The sequence below is a fragment of the Hyperolius riggenbachi genome, chromosome 4, assembly GCF_040937935.1.
Source record: "Hyperolius riggenbachi isolate aHypRig1 chromosome 4, aHypRig1.pri, whole genome shotgun sequence".
Taxonomy (NCBI): Eukaryota; Metazoa; Chordata; class Amphibia; order Anura; family Hyperoliidae; genus Hyperolius; species Hyperolius riggenbachi.
Window position 1 is genome coordinate 397,830,883 of NC_090649.1, and position 17,133 is coordinate 397,848,015.

Here is a 17,133-nt window from a genome sequence, read left to right on the forward strand (position 1 = left end):
ACCTGAATTTGCGGCCAAAGCTTCCCAATGGTCTAGAATCTAGATCAGAGTTCCACAACCATGTCCTCAAGGCCCACCAACAGTGCATGATTTGCAGAAAACCAAAGGCACTCACAATTGGGGTAATCAGTGTCTCAGAAGAGCCGATTACAGGAGAAACTTAGAAAATTAGAACATTGTGCAAAAGTTCATTTATTTCAGTAATTCAAATAAAAAGATGAAACTAATATAAGAAATAGGAACCCTTTGCAGGTGTTTTGAATTAATTAGCTGATTAGAATCTGACACTTTGGGCTTAGAATATTGGACATTTTCACCCTATTCTAATGGTCTGAGATTTTGATTTTGGGTGTTTTCATAATAAGCTGTAAGACATAATCATCAAAATTAGAACAAATAAAGGCTTTTACTGAAATACATGAACTTTTGCACAATATTCCAATTTTTGGAGTTTCACCTGTAACTACCTCTGAGGATTCCTACAACGGTCTAGATCACAGGTGTCGAACTCCAGGCCTGGAGGACCAGATCCATGCCAGTGTTTAGGATGGACTGAGAAAGAGGGGAATGTGTTCTACCTGATGGACCACACTTATCCTGATACAGACCCATCAATTAATTTGAGCTGTGTCAAATGTGTTTGGACCTCGGCCCTCGAAGGACCTGTTTGACATCCCCGGTCTAGATGAATGGATAAAATGATTTACACATCAATAATATAATGAAAGTATTCATAAAAAAGGAAATGACAAAAATGCTCCCATTTATGAAGTGCTACAAATAAGTTACAGGAAATGGAAGACAGTGACACCAATGTACCATTCATACATTTTTAAACTAATAAGAAGTGCTGTCAGTGTTTAGTTAGCATAGTATCAATAAGAGGTATCCTCAGGGCCACTATGTTTAGAATAAAAATGATTCCAGCCTGGATCGAGATGAGTCCAGTTTCATAATTCCAGGATTAGAGAGTAAAGTGATATATCTGGCAGCCCTTGCAGCTATTTCCTAAAAGATAGGCCAGGGAACACATAGCTTTCCTGCAAGGCCATGACCATCATACCCTTTCAGATAAAGGTAGGAGAGAGTGGTATCATGGTAACTATTCTTATTTTATATATGCATATAATTTATATTATTTTAATTATTCTTATTTTATTAATAATAATGTAAGATACAAATATGGGTGCATAATAAAGAGCTGGCATAAATATAGAAATAACTCAAAAGGAACAAAATGTGACTAAGTGATTCCCAAACAAAAAGTTTGGCAACAAATATTGAATATGTACTGATTTTTTTTCTTTTACATGCGTTAAATAATGTGGTTATTTATTTATTTATTTTTTATAAAAAATGTACTACAGAACAAGTTAGCTGCTTCCCTAATACTTTGAACACTACAGTATACTGTTTATGGTGAATTAATTTCGGAGTGTTAAACATTATGACATTGTAATAATGCATGTTTGCACTTGTTTCTTACCAGAAGACCATGTCTCATGCGTGGTTGCCTTCTGTCTAAATTTCTCAGCCAAATGATCAAGTCTCTGAAGCCTTCTTAGCTCATTGAGCATCCACTCTTCATACCCTTTCTCACCTTGCTCCAGCCTCTGCCAAGCATTTGCAATGTCCTGCGCAATGAGAACAATTTCTTCTGTTACCGTTAATGAGTATTATTTTATTTATAGTCTCAAAATCTTGAAAGACCTTCACTGCTTGACCTTAAAGGATGACTGAAGTGGAGGGGATATGTAGGCTGCCATATTTCTTTCCTTTTAAACAATGTTAGTATTTTAAGCCTCATCTACACGGGTAGATGAGGCTGCGATCTGGCGGCTCGATTAGCCTCTTCCGCGTCCCCGTGCGTGCCCGCCGCGTCCCCGCTCGTGCGCCGCATTCGATTCCACGCTCGTCCCCGCCGCCGCTTCTCTTCCGCTCGATTCCCTGCCATTGTCCCCTCGCGGGGAGCGAGCAGGGAATCGGCGGAAGCAAGATCCGTTGTGTCGGATCTTATCAATCGAGACGCATCAGCGGCTCGATTGATAAGGAACATCGCGGCTGCATCTACGCGTGTAACTGCAGCTTTATGCCTTAGTAGTATCTGAATCACCCACCTGAAACAAGCATGTAGCAAATCCAGTCAATCATTAATCAAACATCTGCTTGTTCAGGGTTTATGGCTAGATGTATTAGAGGCAGAAGATTAGCAGGATGCCAGACAATTGGTATTATTTAAAATGAAATAAACATGGTAGCCTCCATATCTCTCTTGCTTCAGGTGTCGTTAAACCACTGTGTAGTGAGCAATACAGTACATTCCCATTGTTTCTGGCAACTGCTTTGCCAGAACAGCTGAATGTTAGCCTGCAGCTTTTGATGAGCACAGCGTGTATGCTAGCATGCACCTGTGATTTTTTTCCATGGCAACAAGTGGTGGAGGCACCAGGGTCTAATAACCTAGTGCCCGTTTTTCGATCCCCCCCCCCCAACTTTCCAACCCCCAGAGTTCAGCAGCTGCAGGAAGTATGGGTTTTGTAAGTACAGTATTTTGTACCCATTCTGGTTATTATGGTGATTAGCTCTTCCTCTCACATGTACGGATGCCAGGCTCTTTGGTCTTCATGTACCAGGTCCCAACTTGATGGCAATGTCAAGCCAGGATTCGGTACATGAAGACGCAAGAACCTAGCACAGTACAAGTGAGAGGGAGAGCTGATCGCCAAAGCAGCCAGGAGGGGTGAGAAATACTTACTACGCTACTTCGGATGGAGGGAGGTGCACTACAGTACCAGGGAGAGCTGTGGGAAAGAGGGGGGCCACTAGAAAACCAGGAAATTCCTTAAAGGGGTAGAGGGATCACTAGACTACACAGGAAAAATATATGAAGGGAAGGAGTACCAAGAGATCCCAAGGGATGCTTCCCAGGGAAAGATATAAATAAGAGGGGGAGCCACTAGATTACCAGGGCAAGCTATAACAAAAAGACTGGGCTATTATTTGCTAATTTATTTATTATTTGTGCTAAGTTAAAACGTGTACTGACAGAAGATCACAGGACGTGTAATGGCGCTGTCGGCACATCAGAGCCCCGGTATCCTGAGCAGAAATAGACATTCTGTTTGCATGGGAGAACTTACAGTTCTTACCGCATTATCAGTACAGGAATCCAAGTCAAAGAAGCATTATAACAAAATGTTCTGCCCCCTGCAGGCCTAGCTGTCCATTAACCAGCTATTGGTCTCCTGCACAACGTGAGGTGTGATCAGGTGGGCAAAGACATGTTCATGGTTACAAATGCAGCTGTATTCTACCAGGAAGTACAGACCGTACAGGCAGTTATAAGAGCTTTCTGTAGCTTCTTTTTTTAAATGCACACTGCAGGAAGTGTAATATAGCTACAGTGGGATGCGAACGTTTGGGCAACCTTGTTAATCATCATGATTTTCCTGTGTAAATCGTTGGTTGTTACAATAAAAAATGTCAGTTAAATATGTCATATAGGAGATACACACAGTGATATTTGAGAAGTGAAATGAAGTTTATTGGATTTACAGAAAGTGCACAATAATTGTTTAAAGAAAATTAGGCAGGTGCATAAATGTGGGCACTGTTGTAATTTTATTGATTCCAAAACCTTAGAACTAATTACTGGAACTCAAATTGGCTTGGCTCAGTGACCCCTGACCTACATACACAGGTGAATCCAATTATGAGAAAGAGTATTTAAGGGGGTCAATTGTAAGTTTCCCTCCTCTTTTAATTTTCTCTGAAGAGTAGCAACATGGGGGTCTCAAAACAATTCTCAAATGACCTGAAGACAAAGATTGTTCACCATCATGGTTTAGGGGAAGGGTGGCCATCTCAGTCCCCAGACCTGAATATAATTGAAAATCTGTGGTGTGAGTTAAAGAGAGCTGTCCATGCTCGGAAGCCATCAGACCTGAATGAACTAGAGATGTTTTGTAAAGAGGAATGGACTAAAATACCTTCAACCAGAATCCAGACTCTCATTGGAACCTACAGGAAGCATTCAGAGACTGTAATTTCTGCAAAAGGAGGATCTACTTAATATTGATTTCATTTCTATTTTGTGGTGCCTAAATTTACGCATCTGCCTAATTTTGTTTAAACAATTATTGCACACTTTCTGTAAATCCAATAAACTTAATTTCACTTCTTAAATATCACTGTGTGTGTCTCCTATATGATATATTTAACTAACATTTTTTATCATAACAACCAACAATTTATATAGGAAAATCATGACAATTAATAAGGTTGCCCAAACTTTCGCACAACTGCAGCCTTATCTTTAGCGGGCAGTGTGTAAAGACTGACACAGGTTCACTTTCACTTTAAGACATGCTGCAAGAAAACATTTGTGTATGGTTAAGCAAGCATGGGAAATACCTGAGGTTTACCAGATATATACTGTGCTCTAAAATGCTACAGATTATTTATAATCAGGGCCATTTTTAGGCAATGGCAAACCTAGCATACTGTATGTCTGGTTTGCCATTGCCTACTGTATGCAACACTTATAGGAGGGGGCACCACAGTCATATTGATAGCCCACTGCGCTTTATGTAATTCTTATGCACAAATGCCATTACCATTAAGGAATAAATGGATGGTAATTTTATCACCTAAATGGGCACTGCTAATTAACACAACTTAGTAAGCCTAAATGATCTGTATTTATTGTTGAAACTCCTTTTGATTTCCTTGACAATGGTCCGACCTTGAAAGATCCAGGCTGTAAATAAATAGTAATTTTTTTTTTAAATGGATACACATCCATCGTAATTATAGGAAGAATCTTTAATGTGGGTTCTGTGAAAGGCCAGTAAAGCAAAGTAAAGGCCAGTGCGGTTTATATGGCCTGGCAATAATTTGAGTTTTCTCTTCATAAACCATATTTTGAGAAACAATGTCATTTCTGTACATGACCTAACAAATTAGTAGTGCTTGTAGGCTGTAATCTTAAAATTTACAAGATTGGGGGGAGGAGGGGGTGGAGTTATAAAAGGGGCCTTGACTGGTTTTCCAACAGGTTAGAAACAGCCCTGTTTATAACTATGTAATTTATACTCACAGAAACCATTTTCCCCTCAGAGGGCATGAATGCCGGCCTGTTGCTTATTCTCAGCTTTGTCTGCAAGGTGTTGAAGTTGATCTCCAGCTGACATTTCTCCTGGACTCTGGGGGGTTTGTGTTTGCGTCTGTAGTCTCGGAAATCTTCAAGTTTCTTCATCATGGCTTCCATGCTCTTTTCAGGAGTGCGGTTTTCCAGCCATGGAATTGTGCGTCTGATCCATTCCAGAAGCTGCAAAAAGAAAATCTCTTTAAAATCTTAACACATTGCAAAGAAAGTATAAAACGTTTTATAGAAACATCTTTTTTCATATTTAGTCACTTTTAAAGGTACAAAAAATGATGACCTGGAGTTCTCCTGTTGCTATGTGCTTTATGACTTGGAGTTCTCCTGGTATGTGCTTTATAACCTGGGGTTCTCCTGTTGTTATGTACTGTACTTTATGATCCAGGAATCTCCTGCTATGTGCCTTATGACCCTGGGTTCTCCTGTTGTTATGTGCTTTATGACCCCGGGTTCTCCTGTCAGGTGCTTTATGATCCGGGTATCTCCTGTTGTTATGTGCTTTATGATCTGAAGTTCTCCTGTCGTTATGTGCTTTTTGACCTGGGGATCTCCTGTTATGTTTGTTATAACCCAGGGTACTCCCACTGTTATGTTATTTATGACCCAGGGTTCTCCTGTAGAGTGCTTTATGATCCGGGGATCTCCTGTTATGAGCTTCTTTCACATAACATACACATATGTAGTTCCTAGTTAGATGAATTGAGAATTACCTCACTTGCCAGTCTCTCATATTCTTCCATCATTCTCTCATTTTCCTGATTAACAGCAAGAACTTTACAGATACGATTAGCAGCTGTCTCTGCCTGTGGAGAATTAGGAAGTGTTAATCATAAATAAGAACAGCAACATACAGCACATAGGGCATTGGTTGTAGATATTACTTCAGGAATGATCCACATTGCTAAGCTCTCTTAAAGACTCCAAACATATAAAACAATCATCAACCATGCAATTTCAGTGCAATAGAATGATATGCTTTATGTGTTTGGATAGCCGCAAATATCCTTCACTAATTATTCCCGAATATTAATACTCCCTTTCAGCTCAAGCTTCCCTTAAAGCAAAGCCATTGTTGACCTCTTACAGGAGATATTGTAAGACACAGATAGAAATGAAGTATAAAGAATAAGTGGCAAACTCCTAAAAAATGAATAACTTAAATATCAGCTCTTATTTACTTAGTACAAGACATAAAGGAAATCTGCTTGGATAATAATAAAACAACACTTTATGTAAGGTAAATCAGGGACAGCCCATAAGCCTTGCCTGACTAATGTCTGTATCCAACTGAGCTACAGTATTCAGGGGCACCTGATGAGTCACGAGGCAGTGACGAAATCGATTGGGCGGAGACTGGAAGCATAGGGAACAGCACGACAGTGAGTGGAGGGCGACAGCATGAGCGGAATGGAATACCACGGTCAGCCCGGCAAAGGCAACGGGGGAGAGCCCTGATAAAACTCTATGCAGAAACATATGTGAAGATCATGTGAGTGGAATTTTAAAATAAAGTTTTTAACATGTTTTACTGAATTGAGAGGCATTTCTTTGAGGTACATTGTAATGCAAGATCCTATCTGCAGATCTGAAGTTCCATCCTGGTGGATCTGATCTGCAGATGAAAGTCTGTTAAACAAGGTGTGTATGAGGATCTGCAGATCTCATAGACTATGAATACATTTTGCAGGAACGGATCTTTTGCAGGAACAGATCTTTTGCAGATATTGATCTTTTGCATGTGTGCAGCATGTTTGTGTGCAGCATCTTGCAAAGATTTCTATATCTGATGGGGAGTTCAGCTCCATAGAATAGACTGTGTAAAGTATGGCTCTCATACTACATGGAAGGGGGTAAAATTGGTCTGTGATCTTTCATTTTCCAAAGACTATAGTCTGATGTGTGTATGCACCCTAAGATGCCTACTGAGTGAAAAGTCCAGCTCATTTACTATGCTTAGATATATTTTGGCTGCGTGTAATATATATCATCTCTGACTAACAAAATAAACTAAATATTTTTTATTTTTGTACATGATATAGAATAAAAAAAATGTAATAAATCTCCTCTATGCACTGTTTCCTTTAACTCTACCTTACCTGTTCAGCCCCAGCGAACGCATGATAGAAGCAAGACACATAAGTCATGAGGGCTCTCTCATCAGGTTTGGGTGTGTTGACAATATCTAAGGGGAAAAAAACAGTTAACAAAAACAAGAAAACAATTAATCATTACTGCTGTTATTACTTTTTTCTATTCGCCCAAAAAACGAAGATGATACCTGTGGAAAGCCCCCAAACGTATGCTTGGTAAAGAGAAAATAAGTATTTTTTTATTGCAAGAGGTAAGCGGGCACAGGATCACATGTTCATAACAGATGTTTTAAAATCTCAGTATTTAGAGAGGCGATCTTAGGTTGGATATACATGTGTAGATGTTACACAATGAATGGTGGCTTGTGAGATACCTGCTCATGTTGATCACTACAGTGGAAACTGGACATTTTTGTCCATTTAACTGCATTGGAAAACCGACAATGAACGCAGGATCCGTTCACACTTGTCAGTCTGCAATGGATCAGTTTGATCCAATGTGGTAGGTGGTTTTACACTTCTGTGCTGACTGTGATTTTTCCAGGAGAGTGGATTATTTCCCGCATAGCCTATGGTTGCCATGCATCTGCCCTGCGCTCCAACCTGACCACAATGGAACATCAGAGTGACCGTACCACAGGACAACGGTGCATGTAGTGACATATGTAGGTATATGTGTCGGTATCGCGTGGTACAGGTGCTCACAGAGACTATTCAAAAAAATGCCGGACACCCGAGGAGGCAGAGGGACCATCTGGGCATCCGTCAGGTCTGTTGATCATTAGGAATTGAACGCCGTTATTGCCGTGCATCCGATCAAGCCCGTGTGACGAAAATTTTCCAGCATGCCCAATTGATACTTTTGACCAACTGCAATCAGAAATTGATTGAAACGGTTGTTTGGGTGGCCATTTTGCTTTACTGGAGTTCGCTTTATACTTTTCCACTGTGAAACATTTAAAGGGAACTTGAAGTTATTATTATTATTATTATTTAGTATTTATATAGCGCCAACATATTACGCAGCGCTGTACAGTGTATATATATATATATATGTCTTGTCGCTAACTGTCCCTCAAAGGAGCTCACAATCTAATCCCTACCATTACCATATGTCTATATTATGTAGTGTAAGTACTGTAGTCTAGGGCCAATTTTTAAGGGGGAGCCAATTAACGTATCCGTATGTTTTTGGAATGTGGGAGGAAACCGGAGTGCCCGGAGGAAACCCACGCAGACACGGAGAGAACATACAAACTCTTTGCAGATAGTGCCCTGGCTGGGATTCGAACCAGGGACCCAGTGCTGCAAGGCAAGAGAGCTAACCACTACGCCACCGTGCTGCCCAAGTGAGAGGATTACGGAGGCTGCCATCTATCTACACAGGTGACACAGGCCGGTGAAGCTTTATGTAGACCATTCTATTTTTTGGATCTCCCCATCAGCCTGCGTTATAAGCCTCGTGCCCATGGCAACAAGATAGGAGGGAGAGACAACCACTCTTGCTCCTACTCTGCAGAGCAACAAGTTGCCTTCGCTCCTTAACCTTCCTGGTGGTAAGCCCGAGCTATGCCACGCAGGAGGATTTCTCAGGCCCTGCTGGGCCGATTTGCTAGCTGTGTGTTACCTGCGATCGCCGCCGTGCCGCACCGATTCGCCACTACCCACCGCGGCGCACTGCCCCCCCAGACCCCATGCGCTGCTAGGCCAATCAGTGCCAGGCAGCGCTGAGGGGTGGATCGGGACTCCCTTTGACGTCACGACGTCGATGACGTCATCCCGCCCGTTGCCATGGCGACGGGGGAAGCCCTAATGGAAATCCTGTTCAGAACGGGATTTCCGGACGGGCTTGATCGCCGGAGGCGATCGAAGAGGGTGGGGGGATGCCGCTGCACAGCGGCTGTCATGTAGCTAGCGCTAGGCTAGCTACATGATTTAAAAAAAAAAAAATAGTGTTGCGCTGCCCCCTGGCGGTTTTAATTGACCGCCAGGAGGGTTAAGTATCTTCAAGGGACCAGCATGCATGTGCACGATCAATTAAATCTCATTGTTTATTTGCTGTTGCTGAGTGGAGTATGATTGAGTCACTCCTATCTTGTTCACGTGGTCGGTCATGCGGCTTAGAATATGGGTTGGTGGGGAGAACAAAAAATAGAATGGTCTACACAGAACTTCACTGGCCGGTTACTCTGTGCAGATGGAATATTCTGTGGTCAAAAGTTTTAAGACACAAAGGGCTTGATTCACAAAAGAGTGCTGTTAGCACGGCCGTTTTCGCGCGAATTTTCGCATTGCGCGCGATCGTGAATTTTCGCGCAAAACGATAACATTTTCGTGCGCAAATGCGAATTTTTGCGCCAAAACGATATCGATTTCGCGGTAAAATTCGCGTTTACGCGTGAAACCGTTATCGTTTTGCGTGAAAATTCATGATCGCGCGCAATGCGAAAATTCGCGCGAAAACGGCCGTGCTAACAGTTAGCACTCTTTTGTGAATCAAGCCCATAGGGCTCTATTCATAAAACATTTGCGGGAAAAAAATCTTGGAGGGAAAATACCGCATCGGTATTTTAGACTTTTGTGTGCTAATTCATAAAAAAGTTTACACTTGAGATAATAGGTCGGGGAATTCCCGCACTAAACTAGCGGTACTAGCTGAGTTGATACATTTTCTCTGTGCAGAGACAGAGTTAGGCAGCCCCAGCATCCCTTTACATGTGCATTTTTTTAAATTGCCTCTCCTTGCCCTGAATCTGCGCTGAATCTGTCTAAAGCCCCATCTACACGATACGATTCTTTATGCAATTCAATTACGATTCTATTTACCATCCAACTAAATCCGACATGTCCGATCGGGATTAGATTCGATTCAATTCGATATGCTATTGTTTTGCAATGGCAAATCGAATTGAATTGAATCGAATCCAGATCGGACATGTCGGATTTAATCGGATCATAAATAGAATCGTAATAGAATCGCATAAAGAATCGTATCGTGTAGATGGGGCTTAATAGTCTTTCTAAACAATCTATGTAATTGCTGCAGCTTAGAAGAACTTCAAGAAATGTTACACATGCAGGCTTTTTGATGTGAAATATATCTGAAAACAGGTACCCAGGGGGTTAAAAAACACAGCCTTGGTATTCCGGAATGCCCTTTTTGTTCTTCTCTCACTGCAGCTGCCTGGGAGGTCTGTCCACATTAGCTTGCCTGTTATCTTGCCTGTTACTGCTGGCTTATCTCCTTTTCTAAACAGTCGGTGTTCTCCATTCCCATTCCACCTGCTCTAATCTTTATGAATTAACCTTCAGTGACATGTGTTGTGATAATCTCCGCACAAGGCGGTAATTCCCGCACTGCTCAGGGATTGTAGCTTTTCATGTGGAAACAGCTTTTATGAATGGACACTTTGCTAAATGGTCAGGAAAGTCAGCTGTTTTGAGCATTACCGCATGCGGGAATGCTTTATGAATAGAGTCCAAAGTGTTTCAGGTAAATCTCCAAAAACAAGTCCAAAAATATATCCATGCTCTCTTATTGATTAAAAGAGGCACTAGGGCGAAAAATTGTAAAATTCAAAATATGTGCAAACATAAACAAATAAGAAGTACATTTTTTCCAGATTAAAATGAGCCATAAATTACTATTCTCCTGTGTCACTTACAGTAGGTAGTAGAAATCTGACAGAAGCGACAGGTTTTGGATTAGTCCATCTCTTCATAGGGGATTCTCAGGGATTTATTTATATTCAAAAGCACTTAGTGAATGGCAGTTGCTCTGGCTGTCCAACTGCCAAAAAACTGTGCAGCAAGCAGGGAAGCTGGCCAGCATCATTGTTTAAATCATTTTTAGGGAATATCTTAATAAAAAATAAAAGCCTTGCTGAGAATCCCCTATGAAGAGATGGACTAGTCCAAAACCTGTCACTTCAGTCAGATGTCTACTACCTACTGTAAGTGTCAGCAACATAGGAGAAAAGTAATTTATGGCTCATTTTACTCTGGAAATAAACGTACTTCTTATTTGTCTATGTTGGCACATATTGTAAATTTTAGAATTTTTCGCCATAGTGCCTCTTTAAGTTTACAGAAAACAGCTGACATTAATAGTTGTCTTTTAAGTCACTGACCCAGAATAATCATGCAGAACAGATGCTTTGCCTGTGTGGTCTGACTCCATGGGCTGCATGTTTGCTGCATGTATGTGGCACAAAAGCAACTAATGCTAAAAGCGCAGCATGACAGCAAATTGCCATTGTGTATAAGGGACTCAAGATGGCAGCATCAGTATTCTTCTCACTTCAGTATAACTGGATCTTACCTTCAGCATCCAACATCTTTGGAATATCCAGATATTTCTCAGCAACATCCATTGCTAGGTTAATATTCCCAACGGGGTCATCCTGTGTTAAGAGAAAGGATTTTTAGTAGAAAAACACCTTTTTTGTATTGTAAGCTGGATACATTTTTACTTGCTGATATTTCTTTAGGAAAAATATTAACCATAGTATTGTGTTATTAGGAAATTCTCACACACTGTGGAAGATATATCAAACCCATTAGTAGGTTTCAAACATGCAGTTAAAGCTGACCTATAACCCTACCATACTGTGCTATGATAAGCAAATGATCCCCAAGAGTTAAAAATAATAACTTAACACAGTCAGCTGAAATAATCCTTACAAGTCATTAGAGTTTCTTTACTAGTTTACTAGTTACATGACTGTAACCTAGGCTGGAGAACAGGAAATTAGGGAATATCTCCACCACATATACAGGCAGGAATGAAAAGCAACCAAAAGTTCTGGCCCGTTTCCTATTCAATTACAAAGTGTGTTTATTTTTGTCTGTGCTACACTTGTGAAGTTTTCTGTTCCCTTCCTGGCCTTTAGTTTTGAATAGAGTTATCCAACTAACCCCGGGATCCCAAGGTTTTAAGGCTCGTACCCACCTTGCGATTTTGTCTGCGATTCTTCCGACAACTGGTGATTTTATTTTAAGCGATGAGTGATTGTTCCTGTGATCTCATAATGTGGGTATAGGTGTGCGATTAGGTGAATGGCGTTTTGCGCGACACGCATGGTAATAAGGACCTTCATGGTGGATCGGATCTTTAAGATCCTCAACAACTCCCACACAGAGTGCTACGATCACTCGAAACTCTCGTTCGCGCCCGTCGTGTGCCGCCATGTGTTCTCGGGGGCAGGAAGATGGATCAGAGAATGTCGTTTGTCAGGAGGCATTGCTGTGAGGTTCCCCGATCCATCGTTAGGTAAATATTCAGGTTTAGAGTGTACCCGAAGCATCAAAAAGCACGAAAAGTTAATACTTACCTAAGAAGAGGGAAAACTCAGTATTCTTCCCACACTGTCCTCTGGGCCCCCTTTGCCGAGCACAGACCCCTGGAAGAATACTGACAAGCAGAAATGGATTAAGGTAAAATGGGGCCCTAGGCAAGATAGCAGCTTTTGCCCACAACTGATGGGTCACCTGGCTTTTTATTGAAAGATTTGGTGAGGGCTAGCATCAACCAGGCCCCTAGACTCTTTCCAGGTCCTCGTTAACTACCTAGGTTTGCCTTGTGGATGATCTGGCACGAGTGTGGCTGTACTGCACCTGCGCGAGTATAAATGCACCTGCCCAGTAAGTTGGAATCACTTGTGCACAAGCAACTCCATGCTATTGCACAGGCGTACCCATGCTTGTGCGGGTGCAGAGAGGCGTGCTTGTGCCAGAAAAGAGGAAGTGTCATAGGATCGGAGGACAGCGTGGGAAACCTCTGTTTAAAGTTGGATAGCATACTGGTAAGGCTGTTGCCTTTGATGTGGGATTTGAGCCTTTGACTAAGGTTCGAATCCCGGCTCAAGCTAGTATATAAAACAGTAAGGAGTCTTTGAGCACGGCTCCATGATGATCCTGGTCCTGTCTTGACCAGACCCTGAGCAATATTAACGAAGGAAAACAAAGAGGTATGTTAATACTGCAACCATGTACCTGATCATTATCCATTCCCCTCCTCGATCTCCCATCTCCATAATCACGCCTTGAAAAATCTGACTCCCTTTTATCAATAACATGATACACCATACTTGATTGACAGTGATGGGCTCACAAGTAATTACAAGTGTCTAAGCACTCAAATTCATGATTTAAATGAGGCTTAATTGCCTCAGGTGTGCAGAGAGGAAATAAGGGGTTATTTACCCATAAGTCCGTGGTATATTGTGCTCTTCAAAAGGCTTTCACATGTCCTATTGGACACGTTGCAAGCCTCACTACACGCACTTCCTCCTTCAAGCTGGAAGGAGGAGGTGTGCGGTGGTGAGGCTTGCAACACGTCTAATAGGACTCGTGCAAGCTGTTTGGAGTGCACAACACACCACGGACTTATGGGTAAATAACCCCTTATTTCCCCACCGCACACCTGAGGCAATTAAGCCTCATTTAAATCACGAATTCGAGTGCTTAGACACTTGTATTGATTGATTCTTCCACCATTTTATACTACAGTACTAGCATGTCGCCCCCAGTATGGACAGTAAAAGGTTGGCTTCATGCTATGCCGGGTTCACACATCTGAAACCTCAGATTTTTCTGTCGGATCCAACATGTCATAAAAACATTGCTAGTGTTTTAAAACAATGGTGAAATCAGTAATTGCGGGTATATTGCATTACTGTTCAGGACCCCATTTTAAGACATGATCCAGATTGGAAGCAGCTTGTTTCCACTTTAAATGTAGTGCAATTAGTGAGCAATTCCATGTGGACTCAAAAAAAATAGCCAAGCCCGATCAGGTCCACTCTGCTGCACAGGAGCAAGTTACCTGCGCAGTAGGGCTGACCCAATCCAGCTCGGCTATTCCCACCTGAGCCTGATCGGAAAGCCGCTACTGCGCCTGTGCTGGATTGAGGTAGGTGAATATTTACCTCGCCGGTGTTCAGTGGCTTCCAGCGCTGGATCCTTGAGGCCTGGGAGGATGGGGGAAGCCTCATTAGGATCAAGAGGCTTCCCCCTCCCGAGGTAAGTATCCCCTGGGGGGAGGTTCCTTACAGATTTTCTTGAATAAAGGTAGGAAAATAATTATTTTCACACACTTTAAAATATTTACTATATAACAATATATATTTTTGAGCTTGGTTGTTGAACAACCTTTACCAATAATGACACTTCCTCTGCTTAAACAAGGCAAAGTATTGCTGCTTTTCCATGCATTGCGTTTTATATGTAGTGTGACAAACGATTTATGAGTGCTCTTTTAGCCTTATCTCAGCCTCTTGCAGCAGAGTAGGGCGAGATTAGGCAGCATTCCCTGGGATTACACTGTATAGACAGGCTATGATATCAGTTTTGCCAATAGACCTGGCCTCCAGAAATAGCTCTGTCATCTGGACACAAGCCTCGCAGTACATAACGCAATGCGGATCAGCATCTGCCAATTAACAAATGTTGGAGCTATCAAGTCTCTCTCTAAGCATCCATTCACAGAACTGACTTTTGAAAACTATATGTTTTAGAAGCATCTAGTCTAGACATACTGGTATGAAAATAGTGACCATTACAGGAAGAGAGTATCTGGGAAATTGAAAGATAGTGTTTAAAGAGAACCTGAAATAAGATGTACAGGAGGCTGTCATATGCATTTCCTTTTAAAAAATACCAGTTGCCTGGCAGCCCTGCCAATCTTTCTGACATCAGTAGTGTCTGAACCACACACCTGAAACAAGTATGCAGAAAATTGACATTTTTGTCAGAATATGATCAGTATGCTTAATCCAGGCCTATGGCTGAAAGTATTAGGGCTGATTCACACTACAAGAGCCAGAGATTTTACAAGCTCTTGCTAATGCAATCCTATGGGGGATTTTTATAAAATCACAATGCACCAGTGTGAACACTCACATAGGCTAACCTTAGCAAGAGCTTTTAAAATCACAAGCGCTTAGAAAAGCTTTTATAGTGTGAATGAGCCATAGAGTCAGAGGATCCGCAGGCAGGGCAGCCAGAAACTTGATTTGTTTAAAATTAAATAAATATGGCAATCTCCATATCCCTTTCAGTCCTGGTCCCCTTTAAGGATAACACACACAGGGCCATACCCTATTGCTGAACTCTTCTTACTTTAGGCAGGGGGAGCATCGCCTAATCCTATTCAATTTAACAACCCCCCAGGCGGAAAATACATTGCTTGGGCGATATAATTGCCCAGCGGGTTCTTTACACGCTATCCAATTGCCCTTTTCATGCCTTCGGGAAGAGATGCTTCCCACCAGACATGAGCGTTAGCTTAGACCTGCAAAGAGCGGGTCTAAACACAGTAACTCATGTGTTGTGCCCCTGCATCTTGTGGTCTCCTTTAATGAGGATACCACCAGAGCTCCATGTTGGGTTGCTGCAGATCACTGAAACCCCCCACGTAGCTGCACCGCCACCCCTGGCAATTTACAGACCTCCTCTGAACACCCGCCACCTCTTGGCACAAGCCCCATCGGTGTAATTACAATGTATGTGTCACTGTAATTGCTGTGTATGGGAGCCCCAGCAAAGCATCTTTGAAGCTTCCTCCGGGGCTGCCAATTGGTCCACTGTCTGGACCATTTTCATTGGCTCAGACAGTGGACCAATGGGGAGCCCCGGTGGGAGATTCAAAGATGCAATACACAGGAATTACAGTAACACATACACTGTAATTAAACCGACAGGACTTGTGGTGAGAGGCAGTGGGTGTTCAGTGGCGGTATGTAAATTTCCAGGGGTGACGGCGCAGCTACACGGGGGGGAGGCTTCAGCGATCTGCGGCAAGCAGATGGGGAGCTAAAGGAGACCCCTGATGCAGCAGATGGCGGAGGATGTTTGGTGTGTGTGTGTGTGCATGTGTGAGGAGCGAGGCCGTAGTGCTGAAGGACAGCACCTCAGGGTAAAACTTCACTCCCAATCACCTGGAAAAAGGGAGCATCGCTCAGGCTTTCACCTGAGTAATGCTCCCTAACAATCGGCCATTGCACGAAGGAAACCAGCAATGGGATTTGCCGGTAATCCTCGTGCAATGGCAAGTCGATAAGTAGCTCACATCTGCAAGCTACTTATCACCTTGAATTGGATATGGTTCATGGTGTGCTTAGTGATTAACCTAACCCAGGACTAACTCACGGCAATGGGCGTGGCCGCGGTGGCAGCCCCAGGACCGCCTAACGCCGATTGGTGTCAAGTCCTGGGGCTGCAGTTTGCAGGAGATGCGCGCGCAGGCTGCGCGCGCGCATCTCCTGCTCTGGGGCGGAGCTCCACCCCGCCTTCAGTCTCCGAGCGGCAATCGCCACTCGAGAGACTTGTAGACGGCGAAACCGCCATCTTATTAACATGTACAGCTGTGCGATTAGCAGCAGCGCTATACTGGGAACAGCCGTGTGACACCATTCTTGTACGCAGTGCAATCATCACATACAAAAGAGTCGGTATAATATGTAAAGTAAAGCAGATGATCGCCACAATGGTGCATTCAAATTTTTACTTTAGAAATAGCAAATTTAACAAGCGCTACTCACAAAAGTGGATGTATGCTAAAAAACATGATTAAAGTGTGACACCGTCGGGCATAAAATAAAAAATCAATTCTTATTTTTATCTGGTAAGCAAGTAATAAGCATGCTAACCAGGCAATCCAAAAGTTAAAATCACTATTACTTTTCTTGTTAATAAATGATCATTCCCCAGTTTACCCGACTCTTATTTGGTACATTGCCGCACAAAGGAAGTTACAGGGCATACTGGGTTGTCCTTTTTTGCTTCTCTACTTTCCCCTCAGACTTAACTAATGCAGCCTGATTGGCTGAAGCCTCTTTCCCTCCTGTTTTCCCCTCCCACACATCTGTTCCTCAGGCA

The 17,133-nt window shown here is 42.5% G+C and overlaps 1 protein-coding gene across 1 annotated transcript in view; it reads right to left on the bottom strand.

Annotated features, from left to right (window-relative positions):
• The window catches only part of ACTN2 (actinin alpha 2), a 108,250-nt gene that overhangs the window by 37,267 nt on the left and 53,850 nt on the right, over nucleotides 1-17,133 (bottom strand). Inside the window, exons 7-11 of the mRNA XM_068232256.1 lie at nucleotides 11,576-11,657; nucleotides 7,261-7,346; nucleotides 5,875-5,967; nucleotides 5,099-5,329; nucleotides 1,487-1,634 (exon numbers count right to left, since the gene is read on the bottom strand). Coding sequence (XP_068088357.1) covers nucleotides 1,487-1,634; nucleotides 5,099-5,329; nucleotides 5,875-5,967; nucleotides 7,261-7,346; nucleotides 11,576-11,657 — 640 coding nt within the window. The remainder of the gene's footprint in view (nucleotides 1-1,486; nucleotides 1,635-5,098; nucleotides 5,330-5,874; nucleotides 5,968-7,260; nucleotides 7,347-11,575; nucleotides 11,658-17,133) is intronic.